Here is a 17,454-nt window from a genome sequence, read left to right as displayed (position 1 = left end):
AATATGCCAATGCACATTTGGTTTGTGTTTGCGTTCTTGCAAGATCAACTAAAAATAAAAAAAGAGCTTGTTGAGAATGTCTTCCATACTTTTGCACTGCATGCCTTTGCATTATACCATTACTTTTGTTTTGTTATGGCTACACCCTGGTGAAAAATTAATGTACTAAGTGTACTAAAATTTAGCATACTTTTGTGTACTTCAAGCCGCACTAATCATCATTATATTTCAAGTGTGTTTAAGATTAGTTAACTTGAAGAGTGCTAAATTGGAACAACTAATTTTGTGTTAAGTATATTTAAATTGTAATTAAGTTGTAGAAAAGCTCAACTTAAAGTGTATTTAGTGTACTTTTGTGTACTAAAGTGGAACAACTTAAAGTATATTTAGTTCACTTTAAGTACATGACATTTCATGTACTAATATATGCCTAATTACTTAAATTAAAGTGTACTTTGTTTGTATTATAAGTACGTTAAAAATTAGATGTTAGTGTATTAAAATATATACTTAATTATACTTTTGGTATACTACTTTCTACCTTCATGCAAATGTGTTACAAGTATACTAAAGGCTGAAAGACTTGTGGGACTACTTCCAGGTAAAAAAAACATACTTTAATGTATTTAAACCACATCCAAATTATAATAATACATTGCAAATAATACAGAAACTTGTACTATCTCTAAATGTATAAACATTTACATATGGCTTTTAAACATTTTCAAAGGAAAACTTTAATAACACATTTTCAAATATTGCTTCTTTCGTACATAGGAAATAGAAAATAGAAATAGGTTTATTTCAGGCAGCAGACCTAAACATTACAAATAAACCTTTAAGGACAATTCCAGGTGAATTCAACTTGGGGGTGTATGTTCCTATCATTTTGGGTCTAAAAGAAGGAATGTGAAGATTTTCATTTTAATCGCTCCTGTTTTGCGGTAGCTTGGTCTGTCCCCGCATCGCTACGGCAGCAATGAATGGGAGTGGATGCAAGTTCCGCTGGTTAGCCTGTTTACAGCCCTCAAAGCCGCATTTTTTTCCACAGACAGCGTCAGATGGCGACTCAAACATGTACCGAGAAGTTTATTTACTTCAAGCAAGCCGACATGCTTGTAAAACTAGATCTAATTCAAAGTCTTGTGCGAGACCCTGTTGCCGTGCTCGGTGCATTCAGGTGCAGTAGGAGCTACCTTTTGTGTCATAAACACAGGAATATCGACTCTTTACTTGCTTGAAGTGTACATTTTTTTCAACAGACAGCGTCAGGTGGCGACTCAAACATGCGCCGATACGTTTTTTTTACTTGAAGCAAGTCAAGAGTCGATATTCCTGTGTTTATGACACAAACGGTAGCTTTCTGACTACCCCTGAATGCACCGAGCGCATCAACTTGGGTCTCGCGTGAGACTTTGAATTTAGATCTAGTTTTACAAGCATGTCGGCTTGCTTGAAGTAAAGAAACTTCTCAGTGCATGTTTGAGTAACCATCTGACGCTGTCTGTGGAAAAAAATTGCGGCTTTGAGGGATGTAAACAGCCTAACCAGCGGAACTTGCATCCACTCCCATTCATTGCTGCCGTAGCGATGCGGGGACAGACGCAGCTACCGCAAAACAGGAGACGTTAAACTGAAAATCTTCACATTCCTTCTTTTAGACTTAAAATGATAAGAACATACACCCTCAAGTTGAATTTGCCTGGAATTGTCCTTTAAAGAAGGATAAGCAAAACACATGTACATACACAGTGTAACACAATTCTTACCCAGGTAAGTAGGAACATAAAAAAAAAAAAATTGCAGCTATGTTTGAAAGTTCAAGTCACCTCTTTTTTCAGTCACTCCCAGTATGAAATGTTCAGTCCATTGAGGAAGTGAAGAGGATCTATCCTACCGCATGGTTGAATGTGTTGGATATGTGTATGTGTGTGTGTGTGTAATGAAGTGATGAAAGGATCCAGGTTTTTGATTCTTTGCGGGCACCATATCTCTTGTTGTCCTCCAGGCTGTGGTTCGCCATCAAACGTCTCGATCCAGGCTCCAACATCCGGGTAGGTCCAAGGTTCAAAGGATCCAACAGGAAAACCTGACCTATGATGAGTAATGTCAGAACATTCTCTTAATTCTCTCAACTCTCAATCATGAAATACAATATATAAATCATGTTAAATCCACTCAATTCACAGAGAATATTTCTAACTGAATAAACATTGTAATATGACACCACACCCAATAATATCATAGCAACATTCTCAAAATATCAGAGATTAAGTTATTAAAATAACTTCTCCACATCAATAATATAAAAATAACGTCTTCACATAGTAATAAGCATGCAAATATAACATTAATACCAGTAAGAAGACGTACAGTGTGCACCTTCTGCCATGTCTTAGCATAAAATAGTGACTCGGCGTGCTAAAAACGCAGATACTGTGCTAAATCATCAGATTTTACAGTTCAGTGTGCAACAAATTCTCAAAACGTCTCATATTGCACCTTCAAAATGAAGCTAGTGCTAGCTTTAACGCTAGTGATTCACACGAGTGGGTAAGGTCTCTGGTATTAGCACTGATTAGCACTGGCGGTTAGCATTTAGCATGGAAAAAACGATTTCTCACCGATGCGTTTTCTTCTTGGTGGAGATGTCGGGTCCCTCTAGCTTCACTCTCACAGGTCCAGGGCGTCACCGGAGTTATCCCGTAGTTTTTAATCACTTTTATCAACTTTTACTAGTGTCTCCTCTTCACAAGCTAAGTGTCGTGCTCGATGCGGGGCTGCTCGCTCTCCTGACAACGGCTCCGGAGGAAGTGAACCTTGTTCTGAGCAGGTCAAGGGGCGGGAGCTTCTTCCCGATTGGCTGACAGCTCATCTCCAGCCAATCTCTTTCAAAATAAACGTATAAAAAAATATTTTATCACTGTTCAATTTCTTTTTATAGGTAAGTATCTGTTTTTAATTATTAACATAACTTAGTATTTATTAATTAACTTTTTAAATATGGATTCAGCTGTTTTAATATGCAATCAACTAATTTTTTATACAGACTTTTAACCTTGGTTACAACAGACATTATAACATTAAAACAATGTGCTTAAAGGGATATTTCAACATTTTGGCAGATTTGCCCGTTAATCCCTAGTTTTAGGGATAGGGTTCGTTACTTTTACTGTAATTGACGGTAACCTACAAGCTGTTTTTAGATCGGCGGGGCAGAGACATGAGCTGCTCAGCTACCGCTACGGAGACTATCAAACACACAATCCAACAACTCTACAACGCTCTTGTGGATGATTGTTAAGTGTTAATTAAGTGTATTGTTTCATGTGATTTCATGCGTGTAAGGTTGTAGCCTATCTTTTTTTTTTTTTGCCAAACACACAGCACAAAATTTAATAAACGGGTTTAGGTGCATAGGCTAATACCACTTTCCAAAATGTCCTGAAGTAGGCTACAAGCATAAATAACTTCACTTTATAATTAAACTCAAATGTAACTTAAAATACACTCAAACTTAATATTACAGTGTTGATATTAAAATGTATACTTTCAAAATATGTTATCATTGTATTTTACAATGACAATTTTAGCATACATTTTAAAATATATCAAAAGTATGTGTGAAAACAAATTTCAAATAAGTACACTTTAGAAATTACACATAAATTTCACTTTAAGTATATTTTAGTTTAATATATTTCTATAAAGTGTAATATAGTATAATTATTTTCAAGTGTGTTAAAAGTGTTAGCATGAAAGTGTGATGTTAGTGTAATTTTTATATTTATATAAAGTACAATTTGTATAATTACATTTTCAATATACTATTCAAAATACGAATATACTTGAAATACAATAAAGTACACTTTTTTTTCACCAGGGCACCTGTCATGGTTCTCGCACAATCATATGCACCAACTGTAGGGGTGTCACGATTCTCCAAATCCTCGATTCGATTTGATTTTCGATTTTAGGGTCACGATTCGATACGATTCTCGATTTTTTTTCTTTTTCTAACAGCACAGACGCCTATGCTATTTTCAGACTAGTCTAGTCTACGATCATTGGTTTTGTTCATCAAATTTTGTACAGTAAATCTTATTTCAAAAGATGGGATACATATAAGTGATGCAATTTCCATAATGTATCACATTAGGCACTAATGGTCACATTTAAATAATTTCTTTACATATATAAAGGTAACATGCCCCCAAAAATCATGATCCAGGGGCCAAAATTGCCCCCAAGGTTTTGAAACAAATATATTTATATCTGTACATTATCATAATTTTATTTTCATTAATTTACCGTTGTGTCTCATTATTCTCCTGATGTCGGCTTAATGTAATGTAAACGAGATTGCGCTGATACGCGAGAGTCATGTGACAGACAGCGGGGCAGAGCTGCAGCTGCAGCGCTGCCATGGACCTGATGATCAGGTCCTGATCAGACTGGTGGTGGTCCACAGTCAATCAGTCCCGGATCCTCCACCGTCACCAGATCCCCCGAAAGCCCCCGCAAATAATACATCGACAAAAAGTGGCAAGTTGCAGCTTTTCGTCGGCTTATTATTTGCGGGTTTTTTAAAAATGTTTTTATCTCATAACGTCTCTGCAACATGCGGCTCTCAGTGCTTGTCGGTGCTGTGTAGTTAGAGCTGTGTCTCCCTCCTGTTCCCCAGGTAGGAGGGACAGTAGCCCACCAGGGCTGGGTGATAAAACGCTATAAATTGTGAAATAACTTTTCTTCGATAGAAATATTGTCTTTGGCCGGACATTCATCCATGTTTTGGCAAATAGCCAATGATATTGAGAGTTCCGCTGCGCCGAACCAATCATGTGGCTGGAATAGAGCCAGTCAACATGTGCATTTGTTTAGGTTGCTGTAGACGTGCACATCAGCTGACACCGCCGGTAAAAAAAAAAGAAAAGAAAAAAGAGAGAGCGAGGGAGAGAGAGAGAGAGAGAGAATGAGTGAGTGTTGTCTCGAAATAAAAAGTAAAGGAAAACTCGGACCAGTGACTGACAAGACGCTTGGTGCGCAATGGGGACAACGGGCAGTTGTAGCTTTGCGGGCGGGCGGGGGTGTTGGGGGGGGATCGTCGATCCTCTCTTTGACTTCGATGCTCGAGATTGTGACGTAATTTCGATCGATTTCGATAAAAAATCGAAATCGTGACACCCCTAACCAACTGTATTTTCACCACTATTTAAATTCGATTTTAATAGGTTTTATTTTTCCTCTTATCACAGATTGCATGCCTGTGAACTCTCAGAGAATCACTGTGAAATTGTGGCCTCAGCTCTGAAGTCCAACCCCTCCCACCTGACAGAACTGGACCTGAGTGAGAACGACCTTCAGGATTCAGCAGTGAAGGTTCTGAGTGCTGGACTGGAGAGTCCAAACTGTAGACTGGAGACTCTGAGGTCAGTTTGACTGTTGTCATTTCACTTGTTCGTTGGTTGAGGATTTAAAGTCCCCCTCCCGCGACCCTTTTTGGTCATTTTAAAACCAGCTCATTAGCCATGCACATTAGCAATGCACCTCTGGGGGGTGGGCGGAGACTGCGCTGCTTTGCATCCGCCCAGCCACCTCCTCGCACCCCACCCCCCGCTCGCTGACAGCTGGACATTGTACAATTACAGATTCAGCGCACTTAGCGTAAAACTCCACACTGGGATTCGATCCCAGACTGGAACATAGTCCTTGCTCGCGGTGCAAGCTGCTCTACCAGGTGAGCTATACCTGTAATACCTTGACAGCTACACCGAGCTGTGAAGGCTTTCACCTCTGAGTCAGATGCAGAGCGGGGTGGGAGCTTGTAGCACTAGTTCCCTCCCCTGGAGCTGTGACACGTCAGCTCCAGTCTCCCTGAAACGGCCAGTTTGCGTCTGCCATTGGTTCACAGCAATTTGAAGGCAGAAAAACTCAGAAATGCAATTTTGCACTTCCTTTTCTGCTGATATGTGCTCTAACACAAGAAAAATGCCACAGGAACATGTGAAAAGCTCAAAAAACACGATTTTCACGGGAGTGGGTCTTTAAACAAAGAACTGGAGAAGAGAAAGGACTCAGCGTTATTATTACTACAAGAGGAAGGTGAGACCAGTCATAGAGTTTGTGATGGAGAGAAGTTCTATCTATCTATCTATCTATCTATCTATCTATCTATCTATCTATCTATCTATCTATCTATCTATCTATCTATCTATCTATCTATATTTTATCTTCAAATCATTAACTTGGTGAGGATCAAACTCACAGATCTTGTGCTGCTGAGTTGAACATGACAGAAGCTTCATCTGTCTCCAACAAATATTTCACCAAGCTGAAGTCACATCAGTGATGATGAACGGCAGGAGATTTGAGATTTCTGGAAAAAACAAAGGTTTCTAAGGTTCCTGTTTATTTCCAGTTGGTTCTTGGAACAGAACCTGTTTTACAAGCAGATTTACAGGCTTCAATTTTCAAGATGAGATGATTTTCCTTCCACTGTAGATTTGAAGAAGTCCAGTAATGTTGGCCTGATATGCAAATTGTAAGAGGTCAACGAGAGTGTTCACTTTTTTTTTTTAAAGGTCTGATTGTTGACCGAGACAATAGGTATGTGAGGATTAATTAAAAAAAAAAATTGGAAAAATTTATAAAAATGTATATTCGTATTTGTAAAAATCAACATTTATAAAAAAAATACAGTTTGGGTGTAGTATAAATTTATTACAGGCAGACAGTTATGATGTTGTTTAACCTGCATTCAACATCTGATATCAGAATGACTTTAGGTAGAAATAATTTTGTAACAAAGCTCCTGAACAGAAAAGAATGTTATTAAATCTTCTCAGCTAAATACTCATTTTTTTTAGATATCCAACCCTGCCAGTATTTAATATTTTCTATTTAAAAGCAACATCTAAATGTCTTTACACTGCTGTCTCCAAATGTGTTTACTGAATATGTTCAAGTTTGTCTCCATTATAACGTGACAGGGTTGTGCATGTCATCTATCAGTCTGGCTGTAAATATAATTTGTAAGTGGATCGAGTCTCTTCATACTACATTGATTAGGACCTATTGATAGACTGATAACCTACCTTATGAAAAAAGAGAGCTGCTTTCATTCTGCAAGCTTCAGAAAAAGAGATAAAGAGTAGAAACTCAGGGTTAGCTGAAGAAAACCTGCCAGCGAGCAGGTTAGGTTCACAGAGTATGTTGCTATGGTAACTGACTCAGAGTCGAGCGGAACCGGCTTTGTGAAACCGAAAACCCAGAGTTTGCTCTAACTCAGAGTTTTCACTAAACCTGCTTTCTGATCCAGAGCCACTGTCTACAGATTGAACTAGAAGTAGCCTAATTTAATGTTGTCCTCAATGCAAATTACACAAACTTTGAGTTTGCTTTGTTGGAAAAAATATATATCCTACATGCCTATGTGACAGTGGTGGTCCTATCACTATGCCTCCAATTGATCATGTGCCCTGGCTACTTGGCCAAGGGGATGCCCCTTTGGGTGACTGGCAAGCGCGCATGACTCTTACCCGGGAGGTGTGGGTTCAATCCCCGCCCGGGCCCTCTTCACCTTGCCACATTCTGGCGTTGTTGGCAGGATCCATGTAGCACTAGGGGTGGGTCCATGGATTCCTAATGTGTGGCAGCCTGCGCGGAAGCACGAGGACGTGCTTGTGAAAAGAGGGGGAGAGATGTGACAGTGGTGGTCCTGTCACTATGCCTCCAATTGATCATGTGCCCTGGCTACTTGGCCAAGGGGATGTCCCTTTGGGTCCCTTTGACTGGCAAGCGCGCATGACTCTTACCCGGGAGGTGTGGGTTCAATCCCCGCCCGGGCCCTCTTCACCTTGCCACACCTATGATTGTTACTTTTGTAGCTATCTGTAGGAATGAAAGAAAGACAAATAAAATGTGAGTTTATCTTTTTCTGGCTGCTGGAAGGTGATTGATTAACCTGCAAAGTGATAAAAACGAAGAGGATAGTTCAGATCTGAGAGAACGTCAGCGGTGACGTGTAGCCTGATATTCGATGTGCGACTCAGGGTTTCTTCAAGTAAACCTGCCAGAGAGCAGGTTAGGTTCACTGAGTCAGTTACCATGGTGACTGAGACAGAGTTTCAGTTACCTCTCAATCTGGAACGGAAAATCCAGAGTTTTCCTCATCTCAGGATTCACTTACTCTGAGTTTCTGGAATACCCCTCTGATCAATGTGGCTGCACAACATGAGTTTGTCTGGATGGAGCCACAGGTGGAGCTGACAGGTGAAGAGGCGGAGTCACTGCGTCTGTGTTGAAGCAGCAGCAGCTTCTCATGAATATTAATGAGCTATTTTATCTCCATGTAACTGTTTAACTTGCTTCCTGTTGCTTCAGATGTTGGACTTTCATTTTCCAATTATTGTTCTTTCTGAAGCTTCTTCAGCTCTGAACAGATGATGAGACACTGAACGCTGTCAACAAGGAGCTTTGTCCTCAACTCACTGATTTTATTCTTTATTCAGATTGGAGTGGTGCAGTAACAAACACATGTTAGACTGCTCTGTAGTGTTAGACCAGTCTTCATTTTGTTCACAGAGATGATTTGAATCTGATCTTAAAGTCAGAGTGTTTGACTCAGATAAAGACTGACTGGTCTGAAGCCATCACATCAGATGTGGGTGGGTGGGGTTTGTCAACAGGTTTGTGTTCAGTTGAATGTGTGTAGTTTTAGTTGTGGGTAGAGAGTAGCCAAAAATTTTACTCAAGTAAGAGTATTGTTACTTCATAATAATATTACTCAAGTAAAAGTAAAAAGTAGTCATCCAAATATTTACTTGAGTAAGAGTAAGAAAATACTTGGTGAAAATACTTCTCCAGTACTGAGGAACTGCTGCTGAGTAACCTTTTATTTGTTAAATAATCAGCGGATGAACGTAAGCAACTACACAAAAATATAAAACAGCAAAGAACAAATTCAGATATTGTCAAAGAACAACACTTAACAACCGAGACAAGAAATGAAATCTTTACAAAGTAACAAAGTAAAGCAAAGTCAGCCACAATAACTTACATATGCATACAGACGTCTATGAACTGTCAAACTCTCTGTGTGTGTTACCCTAAACAAACAGATTGCGCATTGGATCGATAGAAATTAGCGAGTAGCAATCAGAATGTAGCTCAATGTAACGGAGTAAAAGTACCGCTTCTTCTTCACAATTATACTCAAGTAAAAGTAAAAAGTACACTGCATTAAAACTACTCTTACAAGTACAGTTTATCCAAAAACTTACCCAAGTAAATGTAGCGTGTTTCTACCCACCTCTGTCCAGGACCAAGAATTAATGTTGTACTGCTTTTATTCTTTATTCAGATTGAAGAGCTGCAGCTTGTCAGAGATCAGCTGTTCTTCTCTGGGCTCAGCTCTGAAGTCCAACCCCTCCCACCTGAGAGAACTGGACCTGAACTGGAACAACAACCTGCAGGATTCAGCAGTGAAGGATCTGAGTGGTTTTCTGGAGAGTCCAGACTGTAGACTGGAGACTCTGAGGTCAGACTCTGTTTTATTTCTGTGCTCAGATGAATGTGATGTGAAAGTTGTGTTGACATTGAGCTGCAGACATGAGGCTGATATTAGACTGATCCACACTGAGGGTCGTCATGGTGACGTCTGTTTTCTTCTTCTCTGGTTTTAGTCCAGTCTCTGTTTCTCTTCACATTTCACCTCCACTACAGAAACACATGTAATGTGTCAGACAATAACTGATCTATAATCAATAGTTGGTGGCTCCTCCTCTTTCCTGAGGCTCTGTGATGTTTGTAGTGAAATATTCAAAGCCAACATGTCATTAGAGCTGGTGTTGCCATGGATCTGCTGAATGGATTCAGTTTGGATCCACAGGATCCTGACTCCATGGGATTTGATTCAGTCAGAGATATTTCACTGACAGTTTCTATTTGTTTGGATATGAATGAGATTCTCAGAGAACTGAAGCTGTAAATTGTTCCTCCTGACCTGCTGCATTGTTACAAACATTAAAGGTGCAATATGTAAGAATGTGGCCAAAAACGGTTACTGCAGTCAAATTCAAAACACAGCGATCTCATTTTTTCTCCCAGTCGTAGCAGCAGCTCAGTGGAAGCAGACTGGAGGCTGAAATGCCACTGACACTGGGAGAGAGCGCTAGGTGGCGCAACATGTAAACACGTAAATTCAAAACATAAATATGATTTGCAGTCTGCAAAAAAAGATTTTTTTAATGTGAATACTCTGGCTGTACTATTGTTGTTGGTGAGTTCATCATGTTATATGAACATTATTCCCGAGTCTCTGTGACATATTAGGAGGATTTTACGGCCAGTTGCTTTAGATTTCTTACATACTGTACCTTTAATGTTCATCATTCATTTATTGTCTTTCATCATGTGTAGAATAAAAAGCAGTTGGCTCTTTGTTCAGGTGACACCAGCAGCTCTACACCTGAACTCACCTGAACACATCTGGTTGTGTCAGACACAGGAGTGTTAAACATCAACCTCAGCTTTTATGAGTCCATACTGGATTATTCAAGTGAAAAGTGATTTTAATGGGTGAACAGATTTTTTTGCCTGCAGCCCAACATCCCATAATAACAAGTTGTGTGTGTGCTGGTTTCATCTCTTTGAAGAAGTTGGAGCAGGTTCAATGTGTGAAGTCAGTCAGCAGGTTTTTCTGTCTCTGAGCTTCATCAGCTGCTTCATTCAACATGTGTTTCTATCACATGTTTGTTGTCATGGCAACAGAGTTCAGCCTCACATGTTTGTTGTCTTTGAAAACTTGAGCATCGTCAGTAAATCTCTGATCAATGTAGCTGCTCAACATGAGTTTGTCTGGATGGAGCCACAGGTGGAGCTGACAGGTGAAGAGGTGGAGTCACTGCGTCTCTGTTGAAGCAGCAGCAGCTTCTCATGAATATTAATGAGCTGTTTTCTCTCTATGTGACTGTTTAACCTGCTTCTTGTTGCTTCTGCTGTTGGACTTTCATTTTCTAAACTTGTTCTTTCTGAAGCTTCTTCAGCTCTGAACAGATGATGAGACACTGAACGCTGTCAACAAGGAGCTTTGTCCTCAACTCACTGCTTTTATTCTTTATTCAGATTGGAGGGCTGCAGTTTGTCAGAGATCAGCTGTTCTTCTCTGGTCTCAGCTCTGAAGTCCAACCCCTCACACCTGAGACACCTGGACCTGGGCTGGAACAACCTGCAGGATTCAGGAGTGAAGGATCTGAGTGGTTTTCTGGAGAGTCCAGACTGTAGACTGGAGACTCTGAGGTCAGTTCACTGACTGTTACTGTTGTAGATCTTAGATCTTTGATCCACAACTGAACCTGATTGATCTTCATTCAGAACTTGAATCACTGACTTTGATGTCATGAATGAAGGACGTTTGAAATAGTTGTTGTCTCATGTTTCCAGTTGTTCTTCTCTCACACTGACAATGACTCTTCACTTTCAGCTCATTTCACTCAGTCCTCATCAATAATGTCTGTTCACTTTTGTTTGTGTTCAGTTGAATGTGTGTAGTTGTAGTTTCCTGAGACCAGGACCAGAGGTGGGTAGAGTAGACAAAGGTTTTACTCAAGTAAGACTATTGTTACCTTCTTAATAATATAACTCAAGTAAAAGTAAAAAGTAGTCATCCAAATATTTACTTGAGTGAGAGTAAGAAAGTACTTGGTGAAAAAACTACTCCAGTACTGAGTAACTGCTGCTGAGTAACCTTTTATTTGTTAAATAATCAGCACATGAACGTAATCAAATAGCCTACGTAAGGGATAATGTAGCTATAGTTTGGAGGTTGTTACGGAGAAATAAACCCAGACAGGTTGTATGGAACATGTATGGAAGGGGTTTTCTCCATAACACCCGACCAACTATACATTATCCCGCTTATTACACAGTTTACAAGTGAAGTAATTCATTTGAAACATAATGCTGATCAAAATACGACTTTCATCGATTTATAATTGTATCATTTAGCGCAACTGCAAGACTGGTGACGTCCGCTGTTTTGCTGAGCCTCCTCCCGGTCGTGCATTTGAAGCCTTTGATAATCAATCAGTGGATCGATAGATTACCATAGACTACATGTGTTACGATGTGTGCGTTTTATGTAGTCTTTTCTGTCATAAACAAGAGATTAACTTTACTGTTTACGGGGTGCGTTTGTGTCGCGGAGCCGCGGTGCCACCGAGACGAGGAGAGCTGTGACACCGGGTCAGAGGCTCTGATCAGCAGGTTTGGTTTCCAGCAGCGATGTGGAAGGAGCCTCAACTCTCCCTGTAACAAGTTAAAAGTAATTTATCTAACATCACTATTAGTCTGAAGCTGTTTAATGACGGTAAACATGAAACACAAGGTAAATATCCTGCATAGTTTCTCTTTTCTGTGCTGCGCTGATCAGAGCGCCGTCCCTAGCAACGGTCTGTTATACTTGACGACGGTCATTATACAGAAATAACGGAATAAGTACCGCTTCTTCTTCACAACTAAAAGTACGCTGCATTAAAACTACTCAGAGTAAATGTAGCGTGTGTCTACCGACCTCTGACCAGGACCAAGAATTAATGTTGTACTTCTTTTATTCTTTATTCTTTTCAGATTGTTCTACTGCAGGTTGTCAGAGATCAGCTGTTCTTCTCTGGTCTCAGCTCTGAAGTCCAACCCCTCCCACCTGAGAGAACTGGACCTGACTGGAAACAAGCTGCAGGATTCAGGAGTGAAGGATCTGAGTGGTTTTCTGGAGAGACCAGACTGTAGACTGGAGACTCTAGGGTCAGTTCACTGACTGTTACTGTTGTAGATCTTAGATCTTTGATCCACAACTGAACCTGATTGATCTTCACTCAGAACTTGAATCACTGACTTTGATGTCATGAATGAAGGACGTTTGAAATAGTTGTTGTCTCATGTTTCCAGTTGTTCTTCTCTCTCACTGACAATGACTCTTCACTTTCAGCTCATTTCACTCAGTCCTCATCAATAATGTCTGTTCACTTCACTTCAACCTTCAGGGGGCGCTGTCACAAACACATGTCAGACTGCTCTGTAGTGTTAGACCAGTCTTCATTTTGTTCACAGAGATGATCTGAATCTGACGTGACGTCAGAGTGTTTGACTCAGATAAAGACTGACTGGTCTGAAGCCGTCACATCAGATGTGGGTGGGTGGGGTTTGTCCACAGGTTTGTGTTCACTTGAATGTGTGTAGTTTTAGTTTCCTGAGACCAGGACCAAGAAAGACCTTAGTCCTGGATCAGGACTGGACCTGTAAACTTTGATCCAGTTCAGTCCTGAATAAAAGTGTTGGAGTCAGTGTTTAGTCATGTTATGTTATGTCTGATCAGATATTGATTCTATGTTGACAGACTGTCCTGAGGTCAGCAGCAATGATCAGTTTGACATGAAGAGGTGAATTAATGTTGTACTTCTTTTATTCTTCATTCAGACTGATGAGCTGCAGTTTGTCAGAGATCAGCTGTTCTTCTCTGGGCTCAGCTCTGAAGTCCAACCCCTCCCACCTGAGACACCTGGACCTGAGAGAAAACAACCTGCAGGATTCAGACCTGAAGGATCTGATTGATCTCCAGAAGAGTCCAGACTGTAGACTGGAGACTCTGAGGTCAGTTAAATCTGTGTGTGTGTGTGTGTGTGTGTGTGTGTGTGTGTGTGTGTGTGTGTGTGTGTGTGTGTGTGTGTGTGTGTGTGTGTGTGTGTGTGTGTGTGTGTGTGTATGTGAGAGTGAGAGAGAGAGAGAAAGAGAGAGAGAGAGAGAGAGAGAGAGAGACAGAGACAGAGAAAGAGAAAGAGAGAGAACAACATTGAATTGTGAAATGAAATTTAACTAAAAGAAAAAAATGGTTTTCTCTATACTAGGTAATTATACTATATTGACTGGGTTAAATAGAATTACATTACTAGTAAGAGATTAAAATCATTGACTGAAACTAGACGAAAATATATATTTTATTTATTTACCATTTATTTATTCTGTCTAAAATCAGACTAAAATGCTGAGTTTTAGTCGACTGAAACTTGACTAGACAAAAAAGGAGCATGAACGTGACTAAAACTAATAAAAACTAAAAGGACAGTTTGACACAAAGACTAGACTAAAACTAAAATTAAAACAGGCCGCCAAAAACAACACTAGTGGGCAGTTCAACTGGTTTCTTTTCATCATGTGTAACTTAGATCCATAACAAGACATATAAACATATAGACACATAGACGTTTGATTAAACAAATTATTTAATGCAGAAACAAGACAAGAACCAAAACCAACAGAGTGTGGAGGCCAAACAGAGTCCTAATGCTCCAGTATCAGGTAAAGGTGTTGTGGTGTTAGGACAAAACCAGGGAGTATGAGCCAGACGTCCTGTTGCATCAATCACTCATATCAGATTCACTAAATACATGTTGTTGATCTTTGCTTTAGAATAATGTTAGTCTGCAATAAATATGGAGAAGAATGTCTTTTTGTTTTTATGGCCAAACTACGTTCCAGCAGATTAGTGGATAAACTTTAGTGGAAATGGTCAATAGAATATTCTTGTGGAGTTGTAGTAAAAAGCAACTGGACTTCTTTTCTTGCTTGAACGGTCAATAGAATAGTTTAGTTTCTCTATGAAATCTCAACAGCCAATCAGATGCTGCGGTCCCACAGATACTTAATAACTTGTATCTGTAACATGAGCTGACAGGTAACAGGAGGAAACCCCTCACTGAAGTGTTGGAGCAGTGATGCTGCAGTAAACGCTGCACGTTTCACTTCAGTTCAATGTTGTTTCAGTCTTTGTTCATATTTCTACACAGTCGCTGCTGCACATTGAAATCAAACAGCAGCACTCTCACTACAGGCCAATGTCCAGTCACTGAACTACTGACTAACTACCATGTGTGTGTGTGTGTGTGTGTGTGTGTGTGTGTGTGTGTGTGTGTGTGTAGGTGGAAGAAGCAGTAGAGGATTTAAAGAAGAACCAGAGGAAGTGGAGGTGACTCCCAGCGCTGCAGTCTGAACTGATCTGAGAACAGCTCCACTGTCACACAGAGTCCAGTCCACCATCGTCCCTGTGTGTCCTCTGGACCTGACAGAGCATCATCAGTGTCTCTGGACTCCCTCCCTGCCTGAGGGGGGCGCTGTCCTTTGCTCTGTTTCCATTGGGCCTTTTTTTCTTGTCACGATGGGAGACCAAGGGGGCAGTTGTCGGTCTGAGAAGTGAAGCTCACTTCCGCGTTCAAAAAACTGTAATCCCCTCGGCTGTCGCTGGGGGCTGGCTCCAGAAGGGAGCAACTCCAATCAAGCCCCATGTTAAAATAGCCGATTTTACAGCTTAAAAAAACATATTTACAGCCTGGTACATTTTATTTTTTTGGTCTCAACCGATAGTTTCTACCCCCGCACACACTCTGAGGGGGGTGGATTTTTTTTAAACTCTACCGTTTTACTATTATTAGGTTTAAAGTTCTGGCCAATCAGGGCGCAGAACCGTTGAGTGACAGGTCCGGCGACCGCTGCTACGAGGCCAGTGGGCGGGCCCTCGGCCGGCCAACGGCCGCACCGCTCCAAATATGGCAAGTAGAATCCAACATGGCGCGGCTCTAACCCCCGTAGTAGCGGCACAAAACAGACTCCCCCAAACCAATGGGTGACGTCACGGACGCTACGTCCATTCTTTTTACAGTCTATGTGGGAGACGCAGCCTGATTCACCTGCTGCTGGGAACGGACATGGTTTCACCGAACTCTCTGCGCCAAACTTTGATTTGAAGCTTTTAGTGAGTTCAGTTGGTCCAGATTGTTGAAGAAACTCATCAATATTTTTCAAACGTGAAATTGAACTCACACCACAAAAATGTCTAAAAGTCCTCTTACTCCTCCTTTTTATTCTCTGTACAGATGTTTGAATTGTCCTTGTGTATTTTATTAACCAAACATATTGTAGCTTTTTGATATGAAACCCAAACAAATCTAATGTAGAAAAGTAAAAAGTGAATTATAAATTATGTATATACGAGATGTACGGTTGTATATGTACTACATGTATGTGAATTATGTGGCTGTGTATATGATTTTAGTCTACTTGCCAACAATGAGTACCCGGAAATGTTGAGTACCCCAAAGTTTTATGTTAGAAATATATAGTATGGGTCCCCAGTATTCAGAAACTGCCGGATGCTAACTTATATATATTGGGCAATTAGCATAATTGACATAATTAGCATACATTAGCATAATTGCCTATATGGGCAATATTTCAACAAAATTGACTTGGCTGATCTGGGCAATATTGGAGTGGTTTTAGGGGTTATTGATGATGCTGAATCCATTTCTGACATTTTCAAAATTCAAAATGTCTGTCTAAACCGATGACCAGATTTTGGACCATCAAAATCGGCCCACTGGCGGTTAAAATCTGGTCACTTCCGGTTTAGACAGCCATTTTGAATTTTGAAAATGTCAGAAATGGATTCAGCATCATCAATAACCCCTAAAACCACTCCAATATTGCCCAGATCAGCCAAGTCAATTTTGTTGAAATATTGCCCATATAGGCAATTATGCTAATTTATGCTAATTATGTATGTTATGCTAATTGCCCAATATATATAACTTAGCATCCGGCTGTTTCTGAATACTGGGGACCCATACTATCTATTTCTAACATAAAACTTTGGGGTACTCAACATTTCCGGGTTCACAATGGGGCCCTATGGGCTGGCAAGTAGACTATTTAATCTCAAAGGAGTTTTCAATCGAAAGCAACTGGATTTGTTGTTGGACTAGTCTCAGCCTGGTCAGATGCTACATGAACTGATGAAGCCTCCTGGATGAAGGTGAAACGTCTTCCTAGACAAATAACCAAGTCCAGTTGCTTTCGATTGAAAACTCCTTTGAGATACTATGACCTGGACAAATGAGAATATGCACAGGCAAATATGATTTAATGTGGGTAGGCCTTTATTGTAAAAGGGAAAAAAGGGGAAATGAAATAATAAAAATTTGATTAAAAAACAAAAAAACTAATGTGTATATCTATTTCTTCATTTCTATTAATAATCTTAATAACACTCTTACAAATACTGCTTTCTTTTTGTACTGCTATTGCTATCTGCTTTTTATAATCTATCTGCTGCAACTCTGTGAATTTCGCCATTGTGGGACAAATAAAGGATTATTTTATTTAATCTTATTACAAGATACAGTCATATATCATACTAAAACTACAATGATTCATATTGTAAACAACATGATACGTTTCTGACGTGATTAGTTTGTCTGTCATGAAAATATATTGTTAGAACATTAAACTTGTCATGTAGTAATTTACATAGTTCTGTGTCTGAAAATGAAAAAGTCACTTAACTTGTCGAAAAACTGTTGTAAAGTGAAAAAAGTACCGTAGTTTAGTAGAATTAGGAAGTAAAAG

General features: G+C 39.9%; 1 protein-coding gene across 1 annotated transcript in view; it reads left to right on the top strand.

Annotated features, from left to right (window-relative positions):
- Positions 1 to 17,454, top strand: part of LOC310984633 (NACHT, LRR and PYD domains-containing protein 12-like) — a 197,994-nt gene that overhangs the window by 134,148 nt on the left and 46,392 nt on the right. The window contains 1 exon segment of the mRNA XM_083969891.1: positions 5,256 to 5,429. Within this exon segment, the coding sequence (XP_083826017.1) occupies positions 5,256 to 5,429 (174 nt within the window).

Source organism: Trachurus trachurus, assembly GCF_905171665.1.
Source record: "Trachurus trachurus genome assembly, chromosome: 1".
In the NCBI taxonomy this organism is placed as follows: Eukaryota; Metazoa; Chordata; class Actinopteri; order Carangiformes; family Carangidae; genus Trachurus; species Trachurus trachurus.
This window is presented reverse-complemented; position numbering and strand designations above follow the sequence as displayed.